This window comes from Euprymna scolopes, chromosome 28, assembly GCF_053919585.1.
Source record: "Euprymna scolopes isolate OS-2025 chromosome 28, ASM5391958v1, whole genome shotgun sequence".
Lineage (NCBI taxonomy): Eukaryota > Metazoa > Mollusca > Cephalopoda > Sepiida > Sepiolidae > Euprymna > Euprymna scolopes.
In genome coordinates this window covers 65154800-65170921 of record NC_136509.1, presented here as the reverse complement: position 1 = coordinate 65170921, position 16122 = coordinate 65154800, and the positions used below count along the sequence as shown (strand labels likewise).

Sequence of the window (16122 nt, the reverse complement as noted above, 5' to 3'; positions counted from 1 at the left end):
GCTTAAAATATTTCAATATTGATACCTATAGAAAGAGCTTGATGAGCTAAGAAAGAATCTTTTTAAATTTTTAAAATCCAATTAAAATTAAGAAAATGACTATTTTTGTGCCTAACGCGTTTGGATATTTTAAGACTATGCGTTTTGTCACATTTTTTACACTACTTTTTCAGTAAAAATGTCATATCTTTGTTAAAACAGAAGATTAAGCAATGAAATTTACCATATAAGTGTATTTTTGTGCTAGGAATTAGACTATGCTACAGAAAATCTCCAAAAATTAATGGTTTCCAAATAATCTGCAGTAAATGCACATAAATATGCTGCAATTCCTTAAAAATGCTATGTATTCATTAAAAGAAAAGAAGTTAAAGAACTCAAAGCTGAATTGTAATGCATTATATGTACAAATAACTGAAATCGAAATTGAAGGAATATATTGCAATATTTCTTTGGTATTGTAGATGAATACCTTCTATTAATAGTAATACACACGGACGAAAAAAATGCTTTGGATAATTACAGATTTCAAGGTAGTTCTACTAAAATAGCCATATTTTTCAAACCAAAGCACTTCAAGTCTTCAAACTACTGCTGCTTTGTTCGGAAATGAATATACTTTCAAATGAATTAATAAATATGAATGTACATTGCATATTTTAAGAGTTTTAAGCAAATAAAGTGATAAAAATGTGAGCGTCATAAAATGGCGTTTTCGGTAAGGTTTTATAATGACCCTCCCTGTTTTCTAAAGGCCCGTACCATGATTGTATGAAGAATTTCGTTATGAAATTTGGAAACTAATCAGAAGAGGTGTTAATCTTAATACTGTCAAGTGTCCAAAATATTTTTGACCATTTCTTTTTTTTGTTGGGTTAAAAATAAGACTTTATTTAATATGACGAGTATCAAACATTTTGAAAAAAAATTTCATCGGACACCCACTAGTAAATAAATCATTCTTTTTACTATTTTTATCAATTAAAAGTATTATTTTTATGTTGAGTAGGATCGCGGTAATTGATAATAATTTAAAAGGATCTACCCGAAAAAAATGTTTATTTTTCGAGTTTGGTCAAATTAATTTAGTATTAGTAGCAGCAGCAGCACTGCAGCAGTTGTAGTATTAGTCATAGCACAGTTTAAACAATACGCGTTCTTTAATTTTTATTCACGAACAAATTAAGAAAGACATAAAAATATGAATATAAATGTTCTGATATGTTTAATTAGAGCTATTTTGTTATCAGAATAACATTAGTTTAGAACTATTCGGTTTTCAGAATGTATAATAACAACAATCCCAACCAATTCGGCATTATGAATCCATTATAATTTCTCACATTTCTAATAAAATTTAAAAACATGGTTAAAAAAACAAAATAAACTTTTTTAGATATATAGCTTGCATGCACTTTTATTCATTGCATTAGTTTTGAACAGCGAATTAAAACAATGTTTTACTGCGAACAGCCACAAATGTTTTTTCAAAATCAAAAGATGTATGAAAATCTCGTTTGTATTACTATACACATAGATTTGAAAAAGTTGTCAAAAACAAATATATAACAAATAAATGTTATCAAAGGCAAGATAAGTTACTTTTCTACCTAACTGGATATGTTTTTAGTGTTTATATTTAATGTAACATGTTTATTCAGCTCGAAAAACATAGTGTTTACCGATGTATTCGAAAATTTAAAATGGCGGCCGACTCTCTCTTTGAGGTGGTAAGTTTGGGAAAATTAGTTATAAATAAAAAAAAACAGACAAAATACTGTTAGAAACTCGCTCAATATATGTTACCGTGACATAGGCGGATATATATTCGGCGGGTTTTAAACAGTATTTTGTCTAGTTTTTTATTTTTAACTCATTTTCCCAAATTTATCGGGTGAAAGAGATAGTCGGCCGCCATTTTTAACTTTCCAATACATCGATAAGCACTGTATGTTTTTTGAGCTGAATAAACATGTTACATTAAATAAAAACATGCTTTGCATAACATTTATTTGTTATAATTTTATTTTTTATTTTTGGACAACTTTTTCGTACCTCTATGGCAAGTAATACAAACGCACAAATAGTGTTAACTGTTGAGCATTTCCTGAGAACAAGACAAATGTCAGTTAGTTGACACTTAAATATTTGAAGTCTTGATAATGACTTAAAAATAAATAGTAAAACAAAATACTGTTAGCAACCCACCTACTAAAGTTATGTGGCAAGTCTCCTCCTAAAACACTCTTTAACCCTAACACTAAGTTCGAGTGCCCCTCCCCCAACAAAATACCTCTGTAAGCCACATACAAGCATCTAAAACAAACAAACAAACAAACAAAAATTGGATCTTTCCTTAAAGAAAAATGCACATAAAAAATAAATTGGTTAACTGTCCTAAAATGCTGGAAATGGTGAATTATTTTACATAAATTTTTCTGAAACTAACCGCCCCCCCCCCAATATTGTTTTTGTTTCTGTCAAGTCTTCAGTATGTTCACACATAATTTTCCTTAGCCCTACAATTAATTCAAAGTCCGAATGGCAACCCTCCCCATATTCTCATTGCATAGAAACCCTCTTAAAACCACACATGATCGTCTTAAAAAAAATAAAATAAGAAGCATACAGGATTTATCTCCCATAAAAAACCCCCAGTTAACTGCCCTAAAATGCTAGAATGACCTGTAATGGGGAATTATTTTACATTAAATTCTGAAATAATTTGTTTATCTTTCATTATGGCATTTCATACATAATTGCCTAAAAAGGTAGAATCACATTTTGGAGGAGTGGTCAGAAGGGGTTGGGTGTTTTTTTTTTGTTTTTTTTACATAGGCATCACCACTTATCAAGCCCAAGAGGCCACTCAAGGATAAGGGTTAAAAAGTGTACAGTAGAAATTGGACAACATAGTAATCATTAGTAATGAAAATTTGGTAAATTTGATAACTTAGAACGGCTCATCAAGAACTTATTTACGTTAGACTTGAACACAACCATATTGTAGTCAGCCGGAAAGCAGGAAAACGGAAGACAATTCCACAGGCGTGCAGTTCTAAGAAAGAAGCTTTGTTCATGGAATCTATGTTTAGGTTTAGGCACAGATAAAGATAGTGTGTATAGCTAGATGAGTGTTTCTTGTGAATGTTTGGTGAGGGGGACCATAGATTGAAGCTCAGTCGAACACTTTCCATGAAAATAACGATACATCAGAGACAAACTCGCAACATCTCTTCTCTTGCATTCTTTATTACTTTCTTACAATGGTTGCTGGCAGTCCTGAAAGTGGCTTTAGTTTCCATACATCTATTACGTTGGAAGCAGTGGAAAAAGTGATTTCTGTGCGCAATGGCAGCAGCACATTCTGGAGAAAATCATGACTGGCTGTTAGGTTTTTGCTGGAATTTTTTCGAGGGTATGAAACTGTCTATACCTACAATTAACCATTCCGTCAGGTCTGATACTATAGAGGACACATCCTTTTTAAATATGGAACGCAGAGGTAGATCTGATATAAATGTGCAGAAGCTATCCCTGTCAGCCTTAGTGTATCGATATACTGTTCGATGAAGAGGTACGTCTGGGGACATATTACATTTCATTTTTATCTTAATTGATACAACAGAGTGGTTGGAAGATCCAAGAGGCAACAGAACAGAAACTGAACATAGTTCAGGGCAAGTTGTGAGAAAAAGGTCTAGTAGGCTCGCATACTGGCCGTCATTGTCGGGCATACGGGTGGGTTCCTGAACAATCTGAGTGAGGTCATAGGCAATGGAGAAATCATGACAGAACCTCCCCTCATCATCGGTCTTGTTTGAGTGGGTCAACCATTCGACGTTGTGAACATTGAAGTCTCCACATACGTGAATGTTAGCTGAAGGATTAGCAGATAGGACTTGGTCAATTTTCTCAGATATGCTTTGAAAGATAGTAACTCCGCTGTTGTGGGGGCGATACAGAGTAAATATAAATGCAGTAGTGTGAGCTAAAGAAACCCGGAAGCACATATAGGGTAAGTTAGGATCTTCCCTGGAGATGTCCCTACCACATGGAAAGCTATCTTTAATATAGGCACATATTCCATGCCCATGGCGATCTTGGTGGTCAGATTTAGAAGTTAAGTTAGAGTATCCTTTAATTGCGAACTCTTCTAGGGAAATAGCCTGTCCAATGCCAGTTTCACTTAAAAATAAAAGGTCTGGTTTAGTCTCCTGTAATTGGGTTTCAACCTCTGGAAGGTTAGAAGTAGACCCCTGATGTTGGAGAAGGAGACATGGTAGTAGGGGTCTACGTTGGAAGTTGGAGAACCGGGTTTAATCATGTATTTTTTCTTGAAACTTGTCATGATGAAATTTTGGAATTTGTGGATTAGGTCGTCAGATTTACTTAGAGCAGGACAGAGAGGGGAAACTAAGAGAGAAAAAGAAACGAAGAATTTTTTAATTTTTTTTTATTTGTAGCTAATGATAAGGTAAAGCCATAACAATTACCCACTAGTATGGCATCGAAAAACATCGTTAAACAGAAGGTGTTAATCTACAATAATACCAAAGAAATATTGCAATATATTCATTTTTAAATGGCCCTATGTTTAGATTCAAGTTTTTTGTACATAAAGCACATTACAATTCAACTGAGTTCTCCAACTTCTTTTCTGTTTATGGATACATGGCATTTTTAAGGAATTGCAGCATATTTATGCATATTTACTGCAGATTAGTTGGAAATCATGAATTTTTGGATATTTTCAGTCGCATATTCTGATTCCTTGCACAAAAATACACTTATATGGTAAATTTCATTGCTTAGTCTTGTGTTTTAACAAAGATATGACATTTTTACTGAAAAAGCAGTGTAAAAAATGTGACAAAACGCATATGGTCTTAAAGAGGGGAAAATATCCAAACGTATGAGACACAAAAATAGTCATAACTTCCTTAATTTTAATCAGATTTTTTAAATTTAAAAAGATTCTTTCTTAGCTCATCAAGCTCTTTCTATGTATACCAATATTGAAATACTTTAAGCTATTTCAATTTTTTCATGTGTATTGCTACTGTTAGCCCCCCACCCCATCTGACCACCTCTCCAAAATATGTGATTTTACCTTTGTAGGCAATTACGTGTGAATACTTTAAAAAACTTTAATGAAAGATAAACAAGTATTATTTTAGAATTTAATGTAAAATGATTCCCCATTTTGGGCCATTCTAGCGTTTTAGGGCAGTTAACCATTTTTTTATCGGAGATAATTCCTGTGCACCTTTTTTTTTTTTTTTTTTCTAAAGACAATTATGTGTGGTTTTAAGAGGGTCTTTGTGCAATTATGAGAGGGTGGGGAAGTTGCCACTCTGACTTTGGGTTAATGATAGAGCTAAGGAAAATTATGTGTGAACACCCTGAAGACTTGATAGAAACAAAACAAAAACAATTTTAGAATTTAGAGTGGGGGTTAATTTCACATAAATTTAATGTAAAATAATTCATCATTTCGAGACCATTCTAGCATTTTATGACAGTTGACTAGTTTATTTTTTTATGGGTGATAAATGGTGCATTTTTCTTTTAGAAAGGCCTTTTCTTTTTCTTTTCTTTTTTAGACACTTATATGTAGCTTACCAAGGAACTTTGTTTGGTGAGGAGCTTGCCACTTAGACTTAGCCTTATTGTTAGGGCTAAATGTTTTAAGAGGCGGAGGCTTGCCACTTGTACCTAGGGATAGAAGTAGGACTAAGAGAGTTTAAAAAAAATTTTTTTTTATGGCATTTGACCCTCATATTTACGGTTAGCGGGTCATAATTATTGGCCTTTGAAAATGTTATGCCTTATATTTTGGACATCAAATTACTTTTAGATATGAAATTCATTTTTGTTTGTTGTAATTCTTAAGTGGTGTGAAACTTAACAAGAATTACGACAAATAGTGACACACAATATGGTTTCCGTTCTGCTAGATCTACAGCAGATGTGCTTACAGTTATATCTCATAGGATTAGCGAATCTCTCGACAGAGGCAACCTTTCTAGGGCAATTGCTCTTGACATATCAAAGGCCTTTGATAGGATATGGCATAAAGGTTTACTTCACAAGATCTCCAGCTATGGTATAGCTGGAAATGTCTTCTCAATTATTAAATCATTTCTCTCTGATAGGTTCATAAGAGTAGTAATTGATGGGAAAAAATCAGAAGCTCACAGTATAAATGCTGGAGTCTCTCAGGGTCCATCCTGGGCCCAACTCTTTTCCTGATCTACATTAATGGTCTTCCAAATCACATCCTTACATCATTCGTAGACATTTATGCTGACGATACTACCATCTGTTGTAGTACATCTAAGACCATAAATGACCAAGTTCTCTCCGATTCTCTCTCCTCTGATCTTGATCACGTTGTACAATGGGGAAAGGAGTGGCTGGTTACTTTTAATGCATCTAAAACCAAGCTTCTCTCTTTACATCATCAACATTCTGATCCCCATCTGGCTTCAATTAAAATGAATGGCTCTCGTCTTGGGGAGGCCTCAAGTTTTGACAGGCTTCTGGGCTTGACCTTTACTCCTGATCTTAAATGGAATACGTACATCAAATCTGTTGCCAAGGCTACTGGAAAAATGGTCGGATCCTTCTATCGATCCAGTAGATATCTCACTGCTGATGCAATTCTCTATCTATATAAGAGCCAGGTACGTCCAAGGATGAAGTACTGTTGCCACATCTGGGCAGGAGCTGCTAGAAAAGACTTGTCCTGCCTTGATAGGGTTCAAAATAGACTTCGTGGCCTGGTGGGAGATGTCCTTTTCTCTTCGCTGCAACCTCTATCTCACAGAAGAGATGTTGCGAGTTTGTCTCTGATGTATCGTTATTTTTATGGAAAGTGTTCGACTGAGCTTCAATCTATGGTCCCCCCTTGCCAAATTTTTACAAGAAACACTCGTCTAGCTGAAAACACTATCAATAATTCCCCCATTCTTTATCTGTGCCTAAACCTAAATGTAGATTCCATGAACAAAGCTTCTTTCTTAGAACTGCATGCCTGTGGAATTGTCTTCCGTTTTCCTGCTTTCCGGCTGACTACAATATGGTTGTGTTCAAGTCTAACGTAAACAAGTTCTTGATGAGCCATACCACTTAAGTTAACAAATTTACCGAATTTCCATTACTAATGATTACTATATTGTCCAATTGACTACTGTACACTCTTAACCCTTATCCTCGAGTGGTCTTTGGGTCTTGATAAGTGGTGATGCCTATGTAAAAAAAAAACATTTCAAGAAATTTGGTAATTTCGCCAGCATTCATTTATTTTTCAAGCTATTCTCATGAAACTTGGCACACTTATGTAAAATTGTGTGCTCTTTCTGATTATGCAGTCAAATCTGATGTATCTCTTTACCATAAGACATGAATTATAAATTCAGATGTACAAATTTCAATTTTTTTAAAACTGGCACATGGTATCATACAGTGGGTGGCTATTCATGAGCAAATCTAAGTATTATAGTGGTATTTAAATATAGCTTTATTGAGAATAGGCATTTTCCTGCCTTCTCACCAAAGGAGAGTTTAATCTTGGGTGTAGCCTAAAAAGCATTCATAGCAGGTATTTACTACTTCCCTCAAAGAAAAAAAAAATTAAGTAGATATGAATTAATCTCAGAAATAAATCGAAGAAACTTTTTCATATAGATTTTGAATTTCTGTAAAAGATGGAAATTTCCACAGTCGACCATTATGCATTTTGGGATCAGTCCAATTTTCAATTTTGTAAATCCACTCTATCTGGCCCAAGATATACCCCTATTTTCTGAGATGCAACCATAAATTGTACTCTACATGAATCCTTGATGTAACTTTCATAGTACCAGGATACCAGGAATCCTGATAAGCAACAAGCATATATTCACCAGTTGATGGTAATTTTTGTCATTTCTATTCTGTTGTTTTCCTGAAAATTCAACTATGTAAACAAAGAAATAAAAAGGTAATTTTTTGCCTTGTTTCCACCTTACCATTTGAAATGATTACTTCTATAGGTTTTAGGGTATGCTGAAAACGAATATCGCATTAAAATTTTTTGCAAATAAGTAGTTTTCCGGATATTAAGCAATGTCATTTCTTATGTTATCACTGGTGGCCATTTTTGTACGTGCGAGCGCAACCCCGAAAAACTATGCATAAACGCGCGTACCAAGATGGCTACCAGCAATAATGTAAGAAATGACATTGCTTAATATCCAGAAAGCTACTTATTTGTGGAAAATTTAAAATCGATATTCGTTTTCAGCATATCCGAAAACCTTATAGGATAGTCATTTTAAAGAAAAATCTTAAGTTGGAAACAAGGTAAAAATTTACAAAATGCATCACAATGAGATTCTTTATCGAACCGCCTAATTATTATTATTATTATTATTATTATTATTATTATTATTATTATTTAGATATCCTCAGTTAAAAAAAAAGTGGTTTTGTTTTACAGATTCGAAAAAATGGACTTGACAATAAGTTAAAAATAAATTCAAGTTTCACGATATCTTTTTTATTTAATTGTTAGGTGAAAGTACAAAATAACAAAACACTCTTCCTTCCCTATGTTAAGAATGGGTTTCTAAATAATAACGTTATTATCTCAGCATGGTAGCATAAGTGCACAAGTACCTTATATATATATATATTTTTTTTTTTTTTTGACAACTAAAAAACAATTCCACCTTAAGTACAATGATAACAGAAACACATGTACTCAATACTATTTTGTTGTTTTTTAATGCTTTTAGTACATGTGTACTAAAAGCGTTAAAAACAACGAAATAGTATTGTTTGGAAATCAAATTTGAAAAATGTGAAAATAAGTTTTTAACGTTGATAAACTCAGAATAAAAAATGAAACTGATTTTTCCGCTTTCGTTGTGAAAGTGGAAAAAACAGTTTTTTTTTAATTTATAAGAGAATACAAATGAAACTCGTTAATGTGCTGGTCAGCGCATTAGCGCATAGCGAGCCGTTTTCCCTGTTAAGCAGATTTGAATTTCTATAAAAGATAATAGTTTAAAGAAATTTCTGCACAATTAATAATTATCAAGTATTTACATATATACATGAAAATAATTCTGAAACTATTATCTATATGAAAATGAATGATATATGCAGATTTATCTTATCAATTTTTAAATATTCTTCGTCAAATTTGCTCGGTCGTAACTTTGCTTCCTGTAATCATAAAAATATAAATCAAAGTCCAGTAGAGATGGACTTCTATGCCTGAAAAATTTCAGCCATATCAAATCAAATTTAACCCTGTGCATGTGTATCCAAACGTAACGTATAAAATGTAAATATTGAAAAAAAACTTTTCCTTTTTGTCGTCATTTTTTACCGTTTTTTTCATTTTTAACTTGGAGCATAAAAATATTGAACGCATAAAAGAAAAATGAATTAACATCATTGGAATGCTTATTCCAATGATGTTAATTTTTTGTATGGGCACTTTTATTGATAGTACATACATAAAGCTCCTCTTCAAAGTAATCTTCTCCGGCTGCAATGTACTTGTTGTACCATTCCAACAACTTCTGGAAGGCCCTGTGGAAGTCCTCTTGTGTGAGCGTGTCAATGATCCTCGTCACAGCCGCTTTCATCTCCTTCTAACAACACCCTCTAAAGTTTTCCTTCAACTTAGGGAATAATCAAAAGTCTCAGGGAGCAAGGTCTGAACTACGAGATCTGAATCGATCATCTTTTTGCTGACAACATCTTTCTTTCTGATCTTCTCTGAGCATCCTTGGAACAAGCTTCGTGCAAATCTTCCACATCTTCAGTTCCTTGTGAATAATTGTGTGTACAGTTCCCACAATGACATCAAACTGAGCACATTGTCTCTATAGACACATGATAGTTCTTATCCATGAAATTCTTTATTTGGCCAATCAACTCTGGTGGTCTGACTTCCTTACTCCTCTCACACCTCATCATCCCCCACAGATTTGCTGCTTTCCTTGAATCTCTTATGCCACTCAAAAACTGATGCTCAATTCATGCAAGATGGCCCAAAAGCAGTCTGAAGCATTCCATACGTTTCTGTGGCATTTTTTCCAAGTTTAAAACAGAATTTTATTGCATATTGTACTTCTAAAGTGTCCTTGCGTTCAGATTGCATTTTTGAAATTCGCCAGCTTTAGTAGGGTGTTTCCAATTCTTGCTGTAGCTGTTCATTTGAACCCGAAATCATAAAAATTGGTCAGTCATGTGTAGCAATAACATACTGAATTTTCAAGAGTTTATGGTAATTTTAAATGTCTGTATGAAAATGTCTAGAACCTTAATAGTTATATTAAGATTATTACTTTAACCATTGCATTCATTGGAGTGGGGCATGGTAAATGATGAATTCAAGAACCTTCTGCTCTCAATTTTGAAAGCTATATATTTTTTTTAATTCTTATATTTTAAGTTGTGTAATTATTAATTTTCAAGCTATTAATGAAATTGCTCTCTAAGGGTTTTAAAATCACATTTATCTTTTGTTGGCATAAGAGCATAAATACTCGGCTATAAACTTTAATTTGAACTAAAAATTATTTTTGAATTCACAATTTAAAGATTCCAAAATCATTGAAAACATGTTTATCGAGGTTCCATTAACATTTCTGTTTCTCTATAAAAACTTACTAAAGATCCGATGTTGCTTTTTATATCAACAAAAATCTATTTTAAATAAGTTTTAATGGAGAAAATATTTAATCCAGATCTGGATTTAATATTCTCATATTGATACAATGAGAAAGTAGGAAATACATTTTTCTTGCGGAAAGAATATTTTTCCAAGTTTAAAACAGAATTCTATTGCATATCGTTATTCTAAAGTGTCCTCACGTTCACATTGCATTTTTGAAATTCACCAGCTATGACAATCAGGCTTTAGTAGAGTGTATCCCAATTCCTGCTGTAGCTGTTCATTCGAACCTAAAATCATAAAAATTGGTCAGTCATCTCATAAGATGTATAGTATTAACATACTTAATTTTCAAGAGTTTGTGACAATTTTAAACAACATCATTGTGTTGGACATGTAATAAACTATAACTTTACTAAATACACATTGAATTATTTTTTCATTTTTTATTAATCAGATACTTATTGAAATCACAAATTAAGAGAAAACTCAGACAAATTAAAAAAAATTCTGTTAATCCAATATAAAAATAATCCTTTACTGATCAAGATTAATTGATTATCATCTATTGTATTTTTAACTAGAGCATCAACTTCTATAGATGTAGAGATCAATGTGGGAATGACAGTCTCTGCCACAGAGGTTGCATGTGTGCTCTTTGGTCTATTAGAGTTAATGCATTGCTTTCTGTGGGCCCATTTCTTTGTGGCAATATGTGTCAGATTCTCCTCTTTCGACTTGAGGTTTTTGGTTAGGCTTCACTATTTGGATTTGTTGGAAGCCATGCTCTCCCAATACTCTTAGTCCACAGTCTCCATATTACACTTGACAACATTACAGTACCACATCTACAGTTGTCTAGTGGGTCTCCTTCCAGAGGCCAGCCCCCCATGCAAAGATATTTAAGGATGAGGACAAGATCCAACCAATATAATCTGTGCTGCCTGAGCAATGTTACCATGCTGGGCAGACCTGTTCTAGACAAGACCCAAGTAGTGTTAAGCAACCTGTCTCTTCTTATGGAGCGTTCTGTTTACAATTTAAATAAAACACGAAATGAGTCATGATTTTTTTATATACATGTAGTTTTCTTTTTTTTTTTTTTATGAGGCAAGTTTATTTAAATATTGCTGTTTAAAATGAAATGGATTATTGCTATGTAACCTGTGTATGCATGCTCATCTTTCCCCTATAGAAATATTACAAGATTGAAATAAACTTGCAATATTTGTTGAAACACCTTTCAGATATTTTTTCTTGTTCTGTAATAGGCTCTAATGCAAAATATCTTCCAAAACTTCTTTTACAATTTTGAATTGAACAACAAAAATAATTTCCTGACATGCAATTTCTTTCCTATTTGCTTTTCCTTTGAAATCTATAAAATCATAAAACTCAAATGACCTTGTAATGAGTGTTGTAACCACACATCCGGTTTACGCCTTCCGGTTGCACATGTGTACATAAACATAAACCCATAACAGCGTAAACAAATAAACACAAATTGCTACTTTTGCAGAATTTGATCTGTGCACTGAAATATTAACGTTATTATTTAGAAATTATTATTTAACATAGGAAGGGTGGGGATGTTTTGCAACTATTCTGTATTACAACTATACTATCGCAATTTTCTTACAAATAAATCAACTTTGACCTGTTGACAACTATAAGAACAATTTACAACGGCGATTTACTCACGTTCTTCCTTTTTTTTAAAATTTATTCTCCATTTTTTAATACACATTTATTGAAAACATTCATACATTTTCTTCTACACTACCAACAAATAAATAACCCCGAAAATTGTTTTTTTTACAAATAAATAATCAACACAATAAAACGTATTGTTTTACTGTGTACATTTTCAGCGTCCCAATTGTTTTTTTTTTTTCGTGTTTAAATTATCCAAATAAACAATTGTTAATACTTTCTGCTTTTTGAAAAATTTTTTTTTTTTACATCGTTCATTTCCACATTGTCTTAATTAGTTTTATTGACCTTATTATTAACACAAATTAAATATTTGACCCAATTGGGTTATGAATGTTTGTTTAAAATAGATGAAAAAAGTTACATTTTATTTTCATTTTCTACTTAAAAAGCCATTCTTAACATGGGGAGAGTGTTTTTAACTATTCTGTATTTTCAACCAACAATTTCATTTAAAAATGATATATCAAAATTTGAGTTTAACTTGAAGTATTATGGTATCTGTTCAGTGCACATTTACCTATAAGTATGGCAAACCACTTATTATTCAATGGCTGTAAGTTTTTTGTTTTCTATCCAAAATAAACAACTGTAAACAGAACGACTCATAGAAATCTATCTATATTCTTTTTTCATTTTAATATACTTTCATAGAAATGTTTCTGTTATGTCACAAAAACTATTTTCTTTACGTCAGAAGTGTCACGCTCATACATTAATTTTATAGCTAATCTGACATACTGACCCAACGGGTCACGGGTAGTCTAGTATTCTATAAAATGCAAATAGATTGCCATTTTTTTTTTTTCTAAAAAAAATCATTAAATGTTATGGATTTGTTCAATCATTTTTTGTACTAATAATACTAAATATACTATTATATATATTATGAAATAAATTTAATTTTATTAAAACCACTTTTTCCATTGGCTTTTCTTTGGATATAGTCATTTAATAGCTATGGCAGCATACTGAGTGTTTTCAGTTTTAAAAAGAATTTTTGGTACAGTTTCTGATATCCAAATGAAACTGAAATACTATGTTTTATGTTTTGGAAAAACCACTTATCTTATACTACCGCTAGTTCTCTACATTTGTCAACTGATTTTTATGCATTTCATCCATTCATGCACACTTTTCTGATTTTAACATTTTCTTCATTTTTTGCCTTTCTCTATCAACATGATTTTCTTTCTCTTCTTTTTCTTTTTAAACTTCTATTGTTAGAAGATCACTTCATATTTTCAATGTTGACCTTGTTTGTAGCATTCCTTGTTCCCTCTTGTATCACTGTTGTTTATGTTTAATTATATTGATTTCTTTTTAGAATATTGATATCAACTAGCGAGACTTGTGGAAATTCCACAGGGGACTCATTCATATGTAATATATTGATGTTGGCATTCTGTAGATGTTCAGTGTAAATGGAGATGCTCTGATATTATTGTACTTTTTTTGTTAAAACTGCAAAAGTATTTATCTAAGCTAGCACGAACGCCTGGTAAAGCTCGGTTGTCAAGTACGCTTAAATATGATATTTTGATTCTTGCAGATTTCGTATATATTATTATAGAGTTAATGTTCTATCGATTTTTATAAAATATATATCCATATGACTCTGGTGCATTAGCTTGAATAAAAACCGAAATAAAAACTTATGAAAAAAACTATATGTATAAATATATAACTTGATTTTCTTCAGCCATAATCAAAACCGAAACCAAAACTTATGATGAATTCTTGATAAAATTGTTTATAAAAGAAAATAGATGATTTAAGTGCCATCAGCTACAGTCAAAATCGAAACCAAATCTTATGAAGAATTCTTTGTAAAATTATTAATTACAAGAAATAGAAAAACATAACAATTAAACGACCCAGATGTAAGCGTGACACACAAAAGAACACACACGCTATCGTATTAATATATAGATGAATGTAAAGTTATTTTAACTTATTAGTATTCTGTAAATGTACAGCATTTAAATATTTTCCCATTATTTATGAAATTGTTTTTCAATATCTTTTTATTATATTATTATTATTATTTCAATATCGTTTTTATTATTTTAAATTATGAATTCTTGCATTAAATGTTTTTTTTCTCTTTTAGTTGATCACCTGTCCAAGTACTTAGCAATCAGGCTGTCTGTGGAAAATGGTCAGTGTTTTTGATATTTTATATTTTGTTTTATATTAAATAAACTAATGCCAATTGCCCCCCCCCCCCTAGTTCACACTGCAGTCATTTTGTAGTTTATCTTTTAAGATCCAAAGTATATTATGTTGTGAATAAAAAGAAACCAAATTTTGTCTAAGGATATTAGTATAAAATGAATTCAAACAGCATTGATAAGAATTTGAACTTTGTTTACCAAATTCATTTTGAGTATAAGTTTTGTTGGATTTGTCAAATAAGTAAAAATCTAAATGGATTTTATTTTATCCACATATTTATTATGCCCATTTACACATTTCATTCTAACATTGAATAAGAAAATGTAATTAAAAAAAAACAATTAAGTTTATTCTTAAAATTTTCCACAAATATATTAATCTATTATAAAAAAAAATGTAATTGTGTGGTTGATTTAGTTTTTGGAATATTTTCTTGGCAATAAATTTCTAGCTATTACTATTAACCAGGAGAAAATTATTATCGTCGATCAAGGGAAGAGTTCGCCAGGCATGTGTATGCAGTGTGATGATGTGTTAAAATGAGACCTAGCAAGTGAAGGCTAAGGATGAACATTCTATGTATAGAAATGAGACAATGGATTTGTAATGTGAATCTTGAAGACAGCTTAGATCATCATGAGCTCAGAAAGTTAAATTTCGACAGTATAGGGAGATGTGTAGAATAGGAGATTTTGATATGACCATGTTGAAAGAATGGGTGAGAGTTTTTGATTTAGAATAATACAACTAATGGGGTCAGTTCAAAGGCGAAGGCCAAGGAAAACATAAGAGGAAGTAATAAGAATGAACTTGAGAGAAGAGGGATAAATAAAGACCTGGCCAGAGAGTCAGTTTCAAAAAACTGTAAAGTAAGATTTTTAATCAAATATGATAATCAATTATTACTAAATTCTCAATTAAAAGAATAATCACTCTTGGAAATTTTCAGTTGCTGGAATAGCATTCAGATTATGTTCTAGAATCCCCTTTTTCTTTCAAGAAATTCACTTTCTGTTTTCTTCAGTATATTTTCTGGAACAAATATTTTAAAAACCTTCCTTGTACACATTATTTGGATTAATTGGACTAATGTTTTCATCTTAAGTGTATTTGCACAATATTTCCATCAATGTAACCTCCGACCATCTTCAGGTGTATAAGTCACCATGTTTGGTAAAGGAAATAGCGGTAACTCTACACTTCTGAGATTTTGTATTTAGGTTCTAGTTGAAAATAAATTTAAAAAAAAATATAAAGTCAATAAAATATCAAGCAAAATACTAGGAAATATTATTTTTAAATTATAACAAAAAACAGGGGTGCTAAAGTTTAATTAGATCCATTAACCAATTGTAAGCTTAAACTTTAAATTTACAAAACATGGTGACTTATACTTTTGAAGGTCGGCGGTTACATTGACTGAAACCTGCAAATAAGACTCAAGATGAGAACATTGATCGGATTGATGGAAATAATACAATCATCAATCATCTCAAAAATTCAGAACTGCCATTCTTGTAGTTTAGTAAAAACATAAATAACATAACATAAAA

The 16122-nt window shown here is 31.7% G+C and overlaps 1 protein-coding gene across 2 annotated transcripts in view; it reads left to right on the top strand.

Annotated features, from left to right (window-relative positions):
* The window catches only part of LOC145249679 (E3 ubiquitin-protein ligase RING2-like), a 43334-nt gene that overhangs the window by 12929 nt on the left and 14283 nt on the right, over nt 1–16122 (top strand). For both annotated transcript variants that reach the window (XR_013863562.1, XM_080111469.1), the window contains exon 2: nt 14505–14552. Coding sequence is in view for 1 of the 2 variants with exons in the window: in XM_080111469.1 (XP_079967595.1) it covers nt 14505–14552 (48 nt within the window). In the remaining variant the exon portion in view is untranslated. The remainder of the gene's footprint in view (nt 1–14504; nt 14553–16122) is intronic.